General features: G+C 36.9%; 1 protein-coding gene across 3 annotated transcripts in view; it reads right to left on the reverse strand.

Annotated features, from left to right (window-relative positions):
- Positions 1-18,509, reverse strand: part of tbc1d22a (TBC1 domain family, member 22a) — a 226,246-nt gene that overhangs the window by 100,864 nt on the left and 106,873 nt on the right. For all 3 annotated transcript variants that reach the window (XM_067428083.1, XM_067428084.1, XM_067428085.1), the window contains one exon: positions 9,893-9,999. In XM_067428083.1, coding sequence (XP_067284184.1) covers positions 9,893-9,999 — 107 coding nt within the window. The remainder of the gene's footprint in view (positions 1-9,892; positions 10,000-18,509) is intronic.

The following is an 18,509-nucleotide window of genomic DNA, read 5'->3' on the forward strand; positions in this document are numbered from 1 at the left end:
TCCACCATCTTTTCACCGTCTCCGACATTTCCACGCAATTGTCAAATGTATCAATATATCATATCTGCAATCTCCAGACGGGCAAAAAATAGATGATGAGGACTGAAACCGGTTGTGAGAAGGAGAACTCCCACAATACACAAGTAATATTCATAAATACTCTTTAAGGTTATTAATACTATTCAAGATTATTTACACTTAGCTTGGTTAGTTTGGTCTGTAATTACGATATAATTAAGAATAATAATTAAGAAGCAACAAATCCCAGTTTATTATGAATCAGACATGACCAAACATTATTTGCGGGCTAGTGAGGCTTACAAACTCATTAACAACACTGACCCAACGAGTCTGATTTAAACCGGTAACTAGATAAAATTGTAAAACTCTTTTTGATCACAAAGCATTTTCCTGACTGCTGCAAACAACAACTGTTTGAATTATTGTCTCACATTTGAGCTAATACATTTAAATGCTGTGGTTTGTGCTTTGATGAGAGATTTGTTTTGAAAAGAAATGCCAACTGTGGTGGTCCTTCAGGATGACCGTGTTGATTTGCAATACGAGACGAATAGACACAAACTCCCACAGTCCTGAGGCAGAAGCTGCTTTGTGGTGTCCTGGCCCGAGGGTTGGACATCACAGATAATGGCTTCTGCAGTGAGCTGCCTGCTTTAACACCCATTTCTCATTTCCCCTCTTCAGGGCTGAGAATACAGATGGATTTGCTCCTAATGGATCCACACGTGTACACACAGCAACCAGCTCAGCTAGCAAGGGACAAACAACGCAGTCATTTTTCCAGGGGCTTAAGGTCTTCCTATTAATAAGTCATAACCCTTCAAGCAAGCATTTAGTTTGACTTAAAAGAGAACAGACTGCAGAGGAGGACAACCACTGGCTCATAGCTGCATGATCACAGAAAACCCTCCTAAATATCCTCTCTTCAACTTAAATCTACGTTTGAATACAAACTCTGGCACTTTCTGCTGAACAAACTATCCTTGGTTTTCATATCCTGTTCATGAGTCATTATTTTAGTCATGAACAGGAATGTTCTGGGTTCAACGCAAGTTGAACATAAATAACTATTAAAACCAAGTTTCCACACTTACAAAAGAAGTCTATGGTGACAGCCACAAAACTAAAAATAATAAAACACTATCCCCTGGTTTCACAGACAAGGCTTAAATATAGTCCGAGACAATGTTTTGAGTTGTCTTAACTAAAAGCAAATTGCACTGACATAACTTAAAATATGTCAGTACCATTGTTTTGTATCAAGATGCACATTTATTTTCTAAGGCTTGTTTACGAAAGCTATAGGCCGGTTTCCCAGGCATGGCTTAAACTAAGCCAGAATTAGGCCATAGTTTTGTTAGAACATTTAAAACGCATTTTAAAATGTGCCTTATAAACTTATAAAAGGAATTAAAATAATAAAAGATGATACATTGATAAACTTCTCATCTGGTAATATATTTCAGAATGATGTATGTTTGTCTCTTGTATTTAAATGATTTCTACACTTGCTCTGGGACTTCCCCATACTGATTGTCTCTTTCTCTGTGGATTTCTTTCGGCTCTAAATAATTTGTCGGACATCTCCAGCAGATCCGATCTTTCACCTAAAAATGGCTAGGCAGATCTGGACTATATCAGTTCACGATCCGGATTAATCACCCACATGGTTTCAATTTTCAATAACTACGCTGTATTTACCCACGTGACCTCGATTTCTCTTCCAGAAATTTCTTAACCACGCTACTAGCGATTAATCACCCACAGAGTTTAAATTTCTCTTCCAGAAACGTCTTAAAGAGATAGTTCCCCCAAAATGAAAATTCTGTCATCATTTACTCACCCTCATGTTGTTCCAAACCTGTATGAGTTTCTTTGTTCTGCTGAACCCAAAATAAGATATTTTGGAATAATGTTTGTAACAAAGCAGATAGAGCAATCATTGACTACCATAGCATCCGTTTTCCCAGCTATGGTAGTTAATGGTTGCCCTCTCTGCTTGGTTACAAATATTCTTATTTTGTATTTAGCAGAACAAATAAACTCATACAGGTTTGGAACAACATGAGGGTGAGTAAATAATGACAGAAATGTTTTGGTGAACTATTCCATTAACTGCACTGTATTTAACCACGTGATCTCAATTTCTCTTCCCAAAATATCTTAACCACACTGCATTACCACAGAACAAGCCACTATGGCTGTGAACAACACTATGGCTTGTCCCCTCCTTTTTTTTCTCCTTCAGGAATAAATACAATTGTAACCAAAAATAAAAACAATGTTAAATTGAAGCATATAAATTACAGTACAAGCCGTTTGGACAAAGCACATAGCTAATTCAGTCAATGCATAGCTACACAGATGTGTTTTGAGCCTGGATTTGAAAGTGGCTATAATGTTGGGACACATCTGATCTGTTCTGGAAGCTGGTTCCAGCTGTGGCTGGAGTACGTGCTTTGGATGAACCCTTGGTATGTCTAGCTGATGTGATCCTAATGATTTCAGAGATTTCTGTTAGGTTAATAATCAATGAAAATATTTGCAATGAACTGAGGTCCTAGAACATTGAGTGATTTATTTCCCAGTAATAATACCTAAATGTAACTGGAAGCCAGTGTAAAGACTCGAGGACATGGTCATGATTTCTGGTTCTGCTCAGAACCCTGGCAGCAGCGTTCTGTATGAGCTGCAGCTGTTTAATGTTTTTGTTTTTTGCTTTTGTGTTCTTTTTTTTATGATAGTAAGCTAATTTAGTTTTTGCTTTTACATGACTACTGAAACTCAGGTCTGACTCCAAAATCACACCAAGAATCCTGACTTAGATTTTTTGTCGTTTGACCCCTAGCATCAAGGTATGTATTCACCTTGTGAACTTCATCTTTGTTTGCAAATGCAATTTTTTTTGCAATCAGTCAACTGTTAACTTCATCAATGCATTTGCACAGGGAGTCAATGGGGCTGTAAGCATTAGGCGATAGGACTACGCAGATCTGGGTGTTGTCTGCATAGTGCATAGTCTGTTGTAAGCAATTTGATTCTCACTCATTATTTGGCTTAGTGGGAGCATGTAGAGTTTGAATAGGAGTGGCACAAGAATTGACCTTTCTGGGACTACGCATGTCATGGCCTCCAGACTTATGTCAAACTCAGACTTATGGGCACGTATACTTACATAATAACCTCTTGGAATTTTTTTTATTATTTTTTTTAATTGCAATTGGCAATTATTTACAAGAGCAATACATTTCATCACCGCCTCAAACAAATTAAAATAAAAGCACGTAAACATTTGAATTGATCCCTTTTTTATATCAGCATTTATTATAATACCAACTATATGACATTTTATTTACAGCATACAATCATGTTACGGACCACGTGAGCAGCGCGTTGCCGATCACAAAACTCTCGTCCTCCGTGGCGTGAATAAATCACATTCCGAAGGCACAAGTTTTAGGTTTTATCCTATAGTTTTATCAGTGAGGTGGCCTGCACATTTATTTTGACGGATTTCCATGTGTGAAACAGGCGAAGGACGCATGACATACGTCACAACCAAACATTAGCGATTGGTTATGGCCGATCCAATAGTTTTAAACTTAAACAGAGTACCTGCCTTCACGGAAGTAAATGCTTCTTAATGGAGAGTGGCAAGACTCTTTGTACAAATTAAATGTACGAGAGATGTCAAGAGCCCAGTTTGATATTTTAAGGTGATGTATCATTTCTTCTAAAAAAATGTTCATTGATTGCTTCGAAATCAGACACAGTGACTAATTTCTGAAATTGTGGACGAGTCTGTCTGACCTCAGCACATTTTATTGATGTTCTCAGAAAAAAAAAAAAGGAGGCAAACTCATTGGGTTTGCTTTCGGAGAGCAATTCACTGGGAATGTGATGGGTGGGGGGATTTAGTCTTACATTACAGCCTATTTACACTAGCAAAAAGAGTGTGGGTGTTGTTTATGTTTCTGTCTATAATATTAGAGAAGAAAGTCTGTCTAGCTGTTCATTGTTCCACATTGAGATAATGAAGGTTGTCTTATAGATGTTATAATACACTTTACGTTTTGTCTTCCGCCACGTGCTCAGCTTTCCTGCATTTTCTTTTCACACTTTGAACAGCTGTTTTTGTGTTTCTCCAAGGCGATTTAGGTCTGTCATTATTCTGCCTAGAACAATAGTCCTAATAATAAAAGTCCCATTTATATAACTTTCCAGTTCAAATAAGACACTTTTGCATAGACCAATTAATATTAATCATATTTCTACTTTTAAAGCCTTGCCTGCATTTATGTGCCTTACTGTAAATGCAAATGTACCATTTTCTATAGTGTCTGCAGCAAAACACAAACATTGTTCAGAGAGCTGTATTTGCATTGAGCTTTGAATATTCCTTTGACAAAGATTGACGCATAAACAAAACCCTTTTATAGTTACTCCAGAATGTACATCACAAAGTGCCATCTTAAATAATCAAGCATGACAATAACAATGATATCATTCTCTATTGTCAAACACAGGAGGAAAATACAATACTTGTAATTAACAACTTTTCCTACCCTATGTTTCTAAATGCAAGTGCTCCCCTGAGACCCGAACACAATTACGCACGGCTGAGACTATAAAAATCACGCTAAAACTACACTCCGAGTTAACAACCACTCTAAAACACTGACACACACATGCAGGAAGCACGACGCTGCCGATGCTAACAACTTGCGAGCAAGTGTTCAGTGCTATCAGCAGCTGTAGTGTGAAGGTGTAAGGAAAACAAAGGGTGGAGAAAAATCATTAGCACCTAAGAGAATCTGCTTTGTACACACAAATTACCGCAGTAATTAGAGACAAAATACCACAAAAGCTTTGGAGGGCCTGGAGAGCATTTCAATCTAATACCAGCGAGGAGGGTTGATTCGCTGCATACAAATGCTCTTTATGTGTGAAGAGACAATTGTCTAAACCTAGTGTGCGTGAGAGTACATTTCTGTCTTTACGCACTTCAAACCCATAGCTCTAATTGGGCGTTTCTTTAACTGCGGGGACTTTTGTGTCCCATGGGTTGAATAATATGAAAACTAACAGATTTCCAGAGTTTTTTTCCCCCCACATTTGTTATATAAAGGTGACATTTAGAAAGTCTTCACAATATATTTTTCTTCCACTTTTTATATTTATATTTAAATAAATAACATACATGCTTTATTACATGTTTATAACTATGTATTATAAACAAAGAGTGAACTATACAAAGCCCCCACATTTGTTATATAAAGGTGACATTTAGAAAGTCTTCACAATATATTTTTCTTCCACTTTTTATATTTATATTTAAATAAATAACATACATGCGTTATTACGTGTTTATAACTATGTATTATAAACAAAGAGTGAACTATAGAAAGCGTTTCATTATTAATTTAGAGAAAACTAATACATTTAAATTTATAACAAATGTATGTATGCATGTATGTATGTATGTATGTATGTATGTATGTATGTATGTATGTATGTATGTATGTATGTATGTATGTATGTATGCATGCATGTATGCATGTATGTATGCATGTATGCATGTATGTATGTATGTATATAAAGTGCAAGAAAACGAAAAATCAGGGTCATTTCATGCATGATTTCCAAACAGGCAATTACACAGAAAGTGTGGATATTTAATTTACACTGAAAACCCTGAATAAGTTGCCAAAAAATAAATTTAAAAAAATTATAATTATGTACATTTCAGGGTTAGTGATGTCACTAACCAGGGAGGAAGCATTTTCTTTAAAAGAAAAATATCTCCCTTTGCTTTGAACGTCATAATTTTGCAGATATCGTCTATGCTCAAACAGCAACATTGCACACTAACTAAAGCTAAACAAGTGAAATCATAATCAACCACCCCCTTTAATTTGTGTTTGACTTTGACAGACATTTCAGAAAATATTAGCACATTAAAAACAAGTGGAGCCCCAGAGCAAAACTGTTACGTATTTTAAAATTAATCAATGGCAATTTGAAGTTTTACCAGAAACTTTGCATTGGCAAGCAGTTTCAAAATACCTTAAAGGGTTAGTTCACCCAATAAACTAAATTCTGTCATTAATTACCTTCTTTCATCTTCAAAACACAAATTAAGATATTTTAATGAAATCCCAGTAAGGTAATAAAGACATTGTAAAAATAGTTTATGTGATTATGTTTCAGTCTATATGGGGTCAGAGAGCTCTCGGATTTGATCCAAAATAGCTTAATTTGTTCCGAAGACGAACAAATGTCTTACGGGTTTGTAACGACATGAGGGTGAGTAATTAATAACAGACATTTCATTTCTGGGTAAACTAAACCTTTAATGTTGACCAGATTCTGATATCACAACGATTCATTCTTCAATTTAAAAGAAGTGTACCAGGGCCTTAAATGAAAAAGTAAATCATAAGTGACTGATTTTGAACATTCTACAAAGCCATCAAATGTGCAATATACGATACAGACTATGTTCCTGGAACAATATTCCTGGAAAAAAACAGCCCTAACCCTACTCATAATTTATCTCTAAAATCAGAGGAAAATTATAGGTGAATACGAATGTGTGGAAGCTCTTAACCCATGTTGTAAGCCTAAACATGACATTAACTAAAAAACACTATGACAACATACTGACAAGAAGACTGATCGGGGAGCTTGTTCTACTTGGTGAAATCATGTTAACCATGACACAAATGTGGGTTAAACTTTTTGTAAATGTTTTAAATATTATCAATAATTTTAGAATTTAATGCATATTTAAATATTTCTGACATTGGGTCTCTTTTTTTTTTTGCATGCTAAATTGTATTTCTTCAAGGAATCGTGCAACGCCACATTCCATTTTGGCACAAATGTTATATAAGGAAAAATATAAGGAGGCAGCATAATTGAAGTTCCAAGCTTTTGGAACATTTTCTATTAAAAGCTGCGTAAAAAGGAAAAAACAAAAACAAACAAACAAACAAGAAATTGCCTTCCTCTCCTTCTGTTGGATAGACTAGATAAACCCAGCTTGATCTGCCGGTGATTTGATTTTGCCCTGCAGCTCAGTCTGGAAACCTGTACATTAATTTCTACAGCTTCTGTTACACTTTTGCGGGAACCAATCACAAATTGACTTATCCACATGACACACTCTATTGCAAAAAATGCTCTTCTTATTTAGTATTTTTTTTTATTTTTTCCAGTCTAATGTTCTTAAATCAAGATGCATTTACCAGATAAGTAAAATGACACTATATTATTTTTTTTCAGGGGGAAAATATCAAAATAAAATAAGCAAAATTACATGCTAATACAACAAAACAAGAACAACATATCATGTCATTTTACTTATATAGTAAATGCATCTTGATTTAAGACTCGTTAGATATTAAGACTAGAAGCATGACAAACCAAGTAAGAAGTACTTATTGGTGGGTTTAACAGGTGTCATTGCCTGTTGATCACACCTTTTGAGGTCTGATTGGTTCAAGGACTATCCTTTTGTATACAGAGTAGGGATGTCAACGATTAATCGATGATCGATTAATTGTCGATAAGACATTTGATCGATAAGACTTCTCGATCATCGATTAAGCAGGGTCATGCGCGTGCGTGCGGCTCAACCACGAAACGGGAGGAAAAATGATGCGAGCGTGCCTGAGTTATGTTTGGGAGCATTTTACAGCTGGAGTTACACCTTCATCATGACTGCAAGTTTGCATGTGCCTTCGCAGCCTTTTGTTTTGTGCAAATGTAAGTTGTAATATTGTGCAGGCCTATCTATAGCTGATTTATCTCATAAGGATGCATTTGGTTAATAATTAACGTTAGAGGCGAGCGGTCCATCCAACAGCAATGCACAGCTAATAATGACTATGATTGGGACTGTCATATTACACAACACTAATGAGAACACTATTGTAATAAAACATTGTGTTTGTTAATTATTTGGCTTTATTTGCCGTGTGTTTCATTGCGTTGATCCAGGAAGAGCGCATGCACAACATGAGTCACGCATTCTGACTCGCGCATGTAACTTAGTTCAAGTTCACTTGCGCATTCGCATCAGAATGTGCTGAAGTAATTTGTAATATTACATTTATTTTGTAACGTTATATATGTGATCAATCCTATAGGATGCGTTTGTTTTAGCGAAATAAAACGCACTAGCAGATGGCTTCAGTCAGTGATGGCTATCAGTTTTCATTCAGTGCTTCGGCTTTAGCGTATAGGCCTACATAGCAATGCATAATAACGATGATTGGGACTGTCATATTATATAACAGAAATGAGAACACTATTTTAATAAGTGGTTGTAAAGTCATTGGGTTTAGGTGCCGTGTTCAGAGCGTTGTTCCAGGAAGAGCGCGTCTCCCATTCTGAACATTAATATCAGCAACTCAATTCAAGTTCACTTGTGCATTCGCATCATTTTGTGAAGATGTATAATTTGTAATATTTTATTAACTTTATATAAATCTGATTAATCTCATATATACTAAGCTTTTTGTTGAGTAAATAACGCGGTAGCAAAGAGCTTCAGTGTAACTTACCAGTGTTGATTCAGCGCATCCGCTTCAGCTCACGCAGTTCAAACAGCAACGCACGACTAATAATAACTATGATTGAGACTGTCACATTACATAACATTAATGAAAAAAATATTTTAATAAATCGTTTTGAATTAATTGGGTTTAGGTGACGTTTCAGCACGTTGTTCCTGGAAGTGCGTCCACACATTCTGAATAACAGATCTGAGGTGGCGTTGGTGTTGTATTACAGGTTATATTTGGTTATTAAATAAGTCATTTAATTAAATTATAAACAACATAGACTAATTTTACAGTCCCATAGCCCTTTGTTTAGATTAAAAAATCCTTCTCATTTATTTGGTGAAGAACATGCCGTTTTGAGCAGCATTGCACATAGGCCTGTCATGCTATCGGCTGTAAGCCACTGCTGTAGACGCATATTGCAGTATTATGGTTAACGATTAATCGATTAATTGATCGTTAATTTAAACGATGATCGATCATGGGAATTTAAGAAAATTGACATCCCTAATACAGAGTCATTTGAATTATGCTCGTTGATCATGCCTCTTGTGCAGTAGAAATACATAGCAGACTCCCAAAACCAATGTTCAATTTTAAATTGAGCTTGGTCTGATGATAGCCAGACAAACTGTTGGACACCGTTAGCGGACAAATTAAATGAACCAGTTAAGTGAAAATTGTGTTTTAAGTGAGTTTAATTTGTAAGTCCACAAGGCCAAAAGGGTCCATAGTTGCAGAAACACCCATTTACAGAGTCTTTTATCAACAAGGAGAAAAAAAAGTGACAGACTAGGCCGCACGGGAATCGTTTGCTGTCTTCCGGGAGAGAACTGTGGAAATATGGGGATGAGGATCGCAACCGCCTACCTTCATACCGCAACGTGTGTCCCGGCTCTGCTGCGTAAACAACACGGGTGTTTTATGGCCTTAAATCAATTAGAGACGAGGCAGGCAAGACAAAGTGAATGTGGGGCGGGGGGGGGGTCGCTTTGCTTTCCCATGACAATTCGAGCACCGCCAGCCCCTTTGGATAAGGAGGTTATGTCCTGCCTGTGGTACAGAGTGAGAATATTCATCATGGATTTTATTCCTGGACAGGCCGAGCGAGGAAAGGCAAGGAGAGGAAACGGGACGGGGCACCTACACGCAGGGGAATCTCGCCACGACACATTCGTCTCTTTCCCAGAGGTGCTCTAGTCTCTGTCTCTCTTTCTCTCTCTCTCTCATACACACACACACACACACACACAGAGTGAATGTATCAGGCCCGACCGCTGGCAGATAGGGAATCAATTTACCTGAATCCCGTCCAGGAGCTTGCTCATGCACCAGAAGCTGTCAGCCTCGATGTTCCGCAACACCTCTTCCTGCAAGCTGGAAACATTGAAATTTTCCACCTCTTCCTCTGCAAAGAGCCAAAAGACAAAAGAAATATAAGAAAGAGACAGAGAAAAGGAATAAGAGTGAAATACAATGAGAGAGAAAATTGGAGAGAAAAGATTCCCCCCACATATGGAAATCTTCAAATGTGAGATACGGAAGAATTGGGGGCATATACACAAGAATGCCTTTTTTTGTTTTAAAACAGCTTAAAAAACACACATGCACAGCAGTTTCTCTAAGAGTTGTCACACTGAAATGTCCTTCAGGATAACTGAACATTGCCAAGGGGCATTTACACCGATGGTGGTGATTTGAAATGCCAAAAACTCAATCTTAAAACACAGTGATTGGCATTAGATGCAAAAATAAACAGCAAAGTGTCCTAAAAAAAAAAGAATAGACCATCATGTTATTATTTTTAAGGATGCTAAACAAGATCATGTGCTGGATATATGTATTTTAAGCATTTTGTTAAATAAATTATTAATCTTGTAAAAAGAGAAAATAAATACATTCCACACAAATAAATAAAAACAAAATAAAACAATACAACTAAACGAATCATGAAAGAGGAGAGTATATTTTTGCACGTGACATCTTACTATTTTTGAACTGGCCACAAATGTTTTGGACTTAATCTTACAAGCCTCTTTTCTGCTAAGATTTTTTTCATTACTGTCAAAAACAATTCTTTGTAAGAACAAATTTTAAAGAAAACAATTGCATAAATACAGTATGTTATAATAATAATAATAATACAATTGTGTATGTCCCTTTTGCGCTCGCTCGCTCTCTCTCTCTCTCTCTCTCTCTCTCTCTCTCTCTCTCTCTCTCTCTCTCTCTCTCTCTCTCTCTCTCTCTCTCTCTCTCTCTCTCTCTCTCTCAATTCAATTCAATTCAATTCAATTCAATTCAGCTTTATTGGCATGACTGTCGGATAGTACAATGTTGCCAAAGCATAAAGCATGTAACAAGTTATACAGGTATAGATATCTAAATACAAAATATAATAAAAAAATAAAAATAAAAAAAAACATACATGCTATATTGTAAATATATTATGAAAACTCAATCGGTTGTAAAATACAGGGTAAATGGTTACAGAGAGCAGTGAAGAGACTAAAGAGGGTTCAGCCTTTGTCTCTCATGATATGGCAGGAGGACACATACTGTGCTGCCAAGTGGATACATTTCTCTTTTTCTCCTAAGATATAACACAGTTTGGCGATGTCACTTGCTTGCTGGAATTCGGGGAACATTTGAGTGATTTGGGTGAAGTATATTTCTCTGATGTTGTTATATTTGCTGCACTGTGTGAGGAAGTGCAGCTCGTCCTCTACGACTCCATCAGGGCAGTGTGAGCACAGTCTAAGCTCTCTGGCTCTCCAGCTCTGCTTTTGTCGGCCCATCTCCACACTCAGACTGCGCTCACTCAAACGATACTTTGTCAGGAGATTTCTCTGACGATAGTCTTTAGTTTGGATCAGGTAAGGTGCCAATTGATAATCAGTCTTTATTCTACAGAAGTACTTCAATTTGTTTATTTGTGCTATTTTGATTTGCCAGTCGTTGATGTAGTCTTCTTGTTTTTTTTTTTCCCTATTTCTTTATTTTTTGTGAGTTTTGACCGAATTGTTGGATTGAGTTGGTGTGTTTCCACTAAATAATGCAAGGGGTCATTCTCTGGGTGTCCTGCACTGTATGTGAGCGCGCCTCTCTCTCTCTCACGAACCATGCATCTCTCTCTCTCTCTCTCTCTCTCTCTCTCTCTCTCTCTCTCTCTCTCTCTCTCTCTCTCTCTCTCTCTCTCTCTCTCTCTCTCTCTCTCTCTCTCTCTCTCGTTATTTTAGTATAATTTTATTTCAGTTTGAGATTTGTGTGTGTATGTATCAAGTTAAATTAAAGATAATAATAAATTCCTTAGCAACTAGCTGACATAAAACAAGTTTTTTTTAAATGTATATATATATATATATATATATATATATATATATATATATATATATATATATATATATATATATATATATATATATATATATATATATATATATATATATTTTTTTTTTTTTTTATTAGTATTTTTGAAAAAAGCACAAGTTGCTTTTTTAAAGAAAAAAGAAAAAAAGCACAAGTTGCTTTTTTACTGTGATAAAGCAACTTGTAAACAGGATAATTATTTACCATAGCTTCTTCACTAAACGTCAGAATAATTTTCCTGAGGCAAAGGCCACTGTAACTGTAGATTTATTTAGTAACTACTGTGAATGAGTCAAACCACAGCTCTGACAATCAAGTCACAGGTTGAGCCGAGGAAGGGTATCATGGTACCCCTCCTCCCACCACACACACACACACACACACACACACACACACACACACACACACACACACACACACACACTGCTGTGCTCTGTCTCCTTGGCAACATGAGTCTAACCTTAAAGAGTACAGCGAGCTCCGGCTGACAGGACCAGTGGGCTGCTGGGAATATTCACAGTGCTGCAGTTTAGCGAACGGCCGTCCAGCTTCCAGGCCGACCACTGCATTAGTACAGTCTAAAATGCCACTGGTCATCAACGCTCATCCTGGACACTCATCACTGTCTGCTCTCAGACAGGTCACAGCGGAGAGGAAGCCAGTTTGGAGTATGACTCCCAAGGTAGGGCAAGAAAATGTAGGAATCTGTAGAGTTGAGGCCTGAATGACCTCCAAATTGCAGACAAACTCATTGTGCTTTCACATAACAGCCTTCAGCTCAGGAATGAAAGTACTCACGAGGCTTCCAAAGTATGTGTGTGTGTGTGTGTGTGTGTGTGTGTGTGTGTGTGTGTGTGTGTGTGTTAGGGGGGCTGTAATAAGGCAGTGTTAATCTCTCCAGTTGTGAGAGTCCCTTAACAGCACTTTCACTCACCACAAAACAAGGACACACAGAGAGAGCTGATCAGAAGATGAACACATAAAACAAGACAACAGCACCTCCTGTGGGCAACTGTGTATTTGTAATGTAAATCAATGAGGTTTGTATATGAGAACAGTATAGCAGACTACATAGAACTAGAATGCTTATAAATATCAGTTGTCACTCTACATCTCCCAATAATATGACTAAGTAAGAAGATATTTAATTGAGTTAAAAAAAAAGGATAATCAAGTAAACCCACGTTGTTTCAGTCTAGTAAATGTTCATCTTGAAACATTAACAACAATACAAATGTTAGTATTTATATTTTATAAATATAATTATTCCACGGTAAAGAGACAAATGCATCATTACCGGAAATACAAAATGTTTTTTTTTTTTTACTCTATACATTTATTTAGCTAACTTGTCATCATGTTAATGATTTAGAGGACTTAGAAATGTGTGTATTAAATATGACACAATAGACTTTATAGGGTTATAAAAATAAATGTTAAAGCAAGTGTTATTTATTATACAATACATAAAATGGTTAGTAAAATAGAGTATAATGAAACAATAGACACACTGTTAAAAAAAGAGGACATGAGTGTTCGGACAATTTTTGTTTGGTAAACATCATGTCCAAAGTGATCAAATATACTGCTCGTCCTAAAATATAATGGCTGTTTAGATTTATATGGGCAAATGCTTAAGAGTCGATGATTCTTAAGACTCTGTGACCAAAAATTGATGCACCTCTTGATGGAAATATCATCACATTTATTTCCATTAAGAGGTGCATGACATTTTTTTGGTCAAGATCTTATAGTGGCAATACAAGAGTCATGCACTCTGTAAAGTCTCCTCCAGCACATCCCAACAACTTTTGATGAATTTAAGGACTTAGAGGTGCCAATTCATGTGTGAACATGATTCTTCATGTCCCCTCCCAACACTGTTTCACAATTTGAGCCTGATGATTTTTGACATTGTCATCCTGGAATATAGTCATGATGTGCCTTCCTACATGATTGTTTAAGAAATGAAAAGCTACGCACTCCATCAATTGGGGTTAGAAAAACTGCTGCCAAACATACACTGACTAGGCATAACATTATATGACTAATATTGTGTTGGCACCCCTTTTGCTACCAAAACAGCACTGCACCGGTAAGGCATGACTGGTCTGCGGCTTAGCATCCCCATACGCAACAACTTGCGATGCACTGTGTATTCTGAGTCCTTTCTATCAGAAGAAACATTAACTTCTTAAGCAATTTGGGATACAGTAGCTTGTCTGTTTGATCGGACCACACAGCCCAGCCTTTGCTCCCCACGTGCATTAATGAGCCTTGGCCGCCATGACCCTGTCGCCGTTCACCACATTCCTTCCTTGGACCATTTTAGATAGACACTGAACACTGCAAACCGGGCTATGAAAACCATTGCAAAAAATCTGTCAAATATTAAAGCAAGCAGCATCCGCAAACAACTGATTGTAGCGCTATACTAACTTCTCTTTTAAAATGAAAATTGACATATTAAAGTGCATCTAAACACTTTCCAGAAAACATCATCCATATGTTCACAATACACAGAAACACATCTTTTAGTTCACGTTTTCCAGCGGTGACTCAATGGAGTATGACACTGTTAAATGAACTGAACACCATGCATTGCTGAAGTGAGAATAAGAAGGTTCACACAAATACATGCTCGCATACATAAATTCACAAAAACAGAAGGTGCACGACTCTGTGACCACAGTTCCACCCTGTGAAGTCACCGTCGCACCATCTGTCTGAACGCATTGCGAAGGAAAAGAGCAGATGTCTGTAAAGATACAGACCAGAGCCGACAACATACCAACTGTACTGCCTGCTGCAAAAATTCATCTCCCAAGGGTCTTCACTGACATATTGCCACTTTACGTATTACACAAACTATAGACAGGTTAAAGGGCTGCGTTGATGGGTTCAACATTTTTGATTTTTATTTATTTATTACAATTCATGTATTTCATGCTCAAAAAAACACATGTCTTGGTATTTTCAATGTTGAAAACAGTTGTGCTGCTTAATGGTGTTCTGTGAAAACCATGGTATATTTTGTTCAGGAATTTTTGATGAATAGCAATGTCAAAATAGCATTTGTTTGAGATAGATTTAAATGTATTTTCAATTGAATGCATTCTAGCTGGATAAAAGCAATGATTTCTATTAAAAACTTACTGACCTCAAACTTTGAAAACTTTCTGAATTTTCTAAACTGATTCTACGGCTAAAGGACATATGAGCACTGATTGATAACTTTTGGGTAAAGTTAATGGACCACTGAGCACTATGAAGAGGTGGCTTTACAATCTCCTCTTATATTATATAATCAATAGGTAATCATAGTTTTTTAATCCAGTGCATTTATTCAAGTAATGTTTTTAATGATTTATTAATGTCACTGACCCATGTCAGGAATGCAGTAGACTTTACTCAGAATGACTTCTACACAACAAAATCAGGAATGTATTTGTAATTATTTATACATTATTTGTGTATACAAATAAATAGTTAAAAAAATAATACATTGTGTCAAGGTTATATTATAAATTAATAAATACATTAAATATAATTAATTATATTATAATTAAAATAATAAATTTATAAATAAATTAATTAATAACGAATGCTAAATAAGCTGTGCAATAAGTATTTGAACACCTGAGAATATCAATGTTAATATTTGGTACAGTAGCCTTTGTTTGCAACTACAGAGGTCAAACGTTTCCTGTAGTTTTTCACCAGGTTTGCACACACTGCAGGAGGGATTTTGGCCCACTCCTCTACACAGATCTTCTCTAGATCAGTCAGGTTTCTGCCCTGTCACTGAGAAACATGGAGTTTGAGCTACCTCCAAATATTCTCTATTGGGTTTAGGTCTGGAGACTGGCTAGGCCACGCCAGAACCTTGATATGCTTCTTACAGAGCCACGCCTGGGTTATCCTGGCTGTGTGCTTTGGTCATTGTCATGTTGGAAGACCCAGCCTTGACCCATCTTCAATGCTCTAACTGAGGGAAGGAGGTTGTTCCCCAAAATCTCACAATACATGGCCCCGGTCATCTTCTCCTGAATACAGTGCAGTCGCCCTGTCCCATGTGCAGAAAAACACCCCCAAAGCATGATGCTACCATCCCCATGCTTCACAGTAGGGATGGTGTTCTTGGGATGGTACTCATCATTCTTCTTCCTCCAAACCTGTTTAGTGGAATTATGACCAAAAAGTTCTATTTTGGTCTCATCTGACCACATGACTTTCTCCCATGACTCCTCGGATCATCCAAATGGTAATTTGCAAACTTAAGACAGGCTTGGACATGTGCTGGTTTAAGCAGGGGAACCTTCCATGCCATGCATGATTTCAAACCATGACATCTTAGTGTATTACTAACAGTAACCTTGGAAACAGTTGTCCAAGCTCTTTTCAGGTCATTGACCAGCTCTTCCCGTGTAGTTCTGGGCTGATTTCTCACCTTTCTTAGGATCATTGAGAGCCCAGGAGGTGAGATCTTGCATGGAGCCCCAGTCCGAGGGAGATTGACAGTCATGTTTAGCTTCTTCCATTTTCTAATGATTGCTCCAACAGTGGACCTTTTTTTCACCAAGCTTCTTGGCAATTTCCCAGTAGCCCTTTCCAGCCTTGTGGAGGGGTACAATTTTGTCTCTAGTGTCTTTGAACAGCTCTTTGGTCTTGGCAATGTTAGCAGTTGGATTCTTACTGATTGTATGGGGTGGACAGGTGTCTTTATACAGCTAATGACCTCAAACAGGTGCATCTAATTTAGGATAATAAATGGAGTGGAGGTGGACATTTTAAAGGCAGACTAACAGGTCTTTGAGGGTCAGAATTCTAGCTGATAGACAGCAGTTCAAATACTTATTTGCAGCTGTATCATACAATTAAATAGTTAAAAAATCATATATTGTGATTTCTGGATTTTTATTTTATTTTAGATTATGTCTCTCACAGTGGACAATGAGAATTTCAGACCACTCCATCATTTCCAAGTGGGAGAATTTACAAAATAGGGTGTTCAAATACTTATTTTCCTCACTATTTGTATGCATATATGTGTATTTTTATTTTTTTATGATGAAATTATTTACACTTTACATTTTGTAGTGGTATTTCTCTTTTATAAGTTGGTCCCACTTTATATTAGGTTGTCTTAACTACTATGTACTTATATCAAAAATTAAATGCAATGTACTTGTTGCTTATATTGTATTGCAAAACATTTTTGCTGATATTAAGGTGGGATACGGGTAAAGTTAGAGACAAGTGGTGGTATGGGTAAGTTTAAGCGTTGTGTTAAGTGTAAGGGAAGTGTCAACAGTGTAATTATAAATGTAACTACAGAAATTAATTGCAGCTGTAATTAAATGTTTTTATTTTATTTTAGTTTTTTTTTTTTATGCAAGTACAACATGTATGTACACAATAAGTGTATTGTATCAAATAAATAATTTAAATGTTAATACATAGTAGTTGAGGCCACATTGATCTTATTCAATGCTGCTAGCTTGAGTCAAAAAAATAAAATTAAAAATATGTAAAGACCAACTCTGCCCATGATCATTAAGGTTAATAGGGGCTTTCGCACCGGCTAGTAACAGTAACAGAGTTATAGGAACTAGCCACGAGTGTGGTTCCCCAATAACTAAAAGTTCCCTTAGGGGCATTTTCCTGGTTGCATTCTCACTGCCAGCAGGAACTCTAAAGTGACATAAAGCTTGTTGTGACTCTTATTTTGACACCACGGCAGACCTTTATTTGTTCCTTTATAAAGTTCCTCTTGTGCAAAAGCCCCTAATAATGCTCCACATGTCCATGTTTTGTCACAATCGTTTGAGGCCTGTGTTCCAGTGAGGTCCTGCCAAAATTCAACCTTGAGAAAAAATGAAGAAGAAAAAAAGGTATCTCACTATATATCCACTTGAGCTTGGTGTGGCACGGCAAGATTAAAACAGGTTCACCGCCCAGAACTCTCAGTGCGGTTTGCTGTGATGGTAGAATACGTGTAGAGATTCCGACACTTATGTTTGGTCCCTTCATAACACGGTCACTATTTACATCTCGCACTGTCCGTAATCTCTTGCGTTATCAACTGGGCCGAATCAGAATGGAACTGTTAAAAAGAATGGTTTGGCCTATCGGTGGATAAGCGGCTACAGTTGTGATTTTAGGGGTTGTTTATGGTTCAAAGAGTATGTCTCCAAAAAAAAGAACAGTCTCCAGGCGAAAAAAAGAACAGTCTCCAGGTGAAAAGCCGGAGGCATTTGTTTACAAATGGTATGTCAAATATAATCAATGTTTCTAAATACCAACATTCATTTAGTACTGGGTGTCCAATTCTGTTCCTGGAGGCCAATTTGCCTAAATTTAGCTCCAATACACCTGCCTGCAAGTTTCTAGCATAAAAGTTCTTATTATGGGGAGATACCAATCTCCTCTACCATTAGAGAAAGTGCAACGGTCAACTAGGATCAAGTGTGCCTTGACCACTAGTCAAATTACAGCCCTGACCCCATTGAATTACTGGCAGAGTTGTACAAATTTGCAAATACAAAAGTA

Source organism: Pseudorasbora parva, chromosome 20 (assembly GCF_024679245.1).
Source record: "Pseudorasbora parva isolate DD20220531a chromosome 20, ASM2467924v1, whole genome shotgun sequence".
NCBI lineage: Eukaryota > Metazoa > Chordata > Actinopteri > Cypriniformes > Gobionidae > Pseudorasbora > Pseudorasbora parva.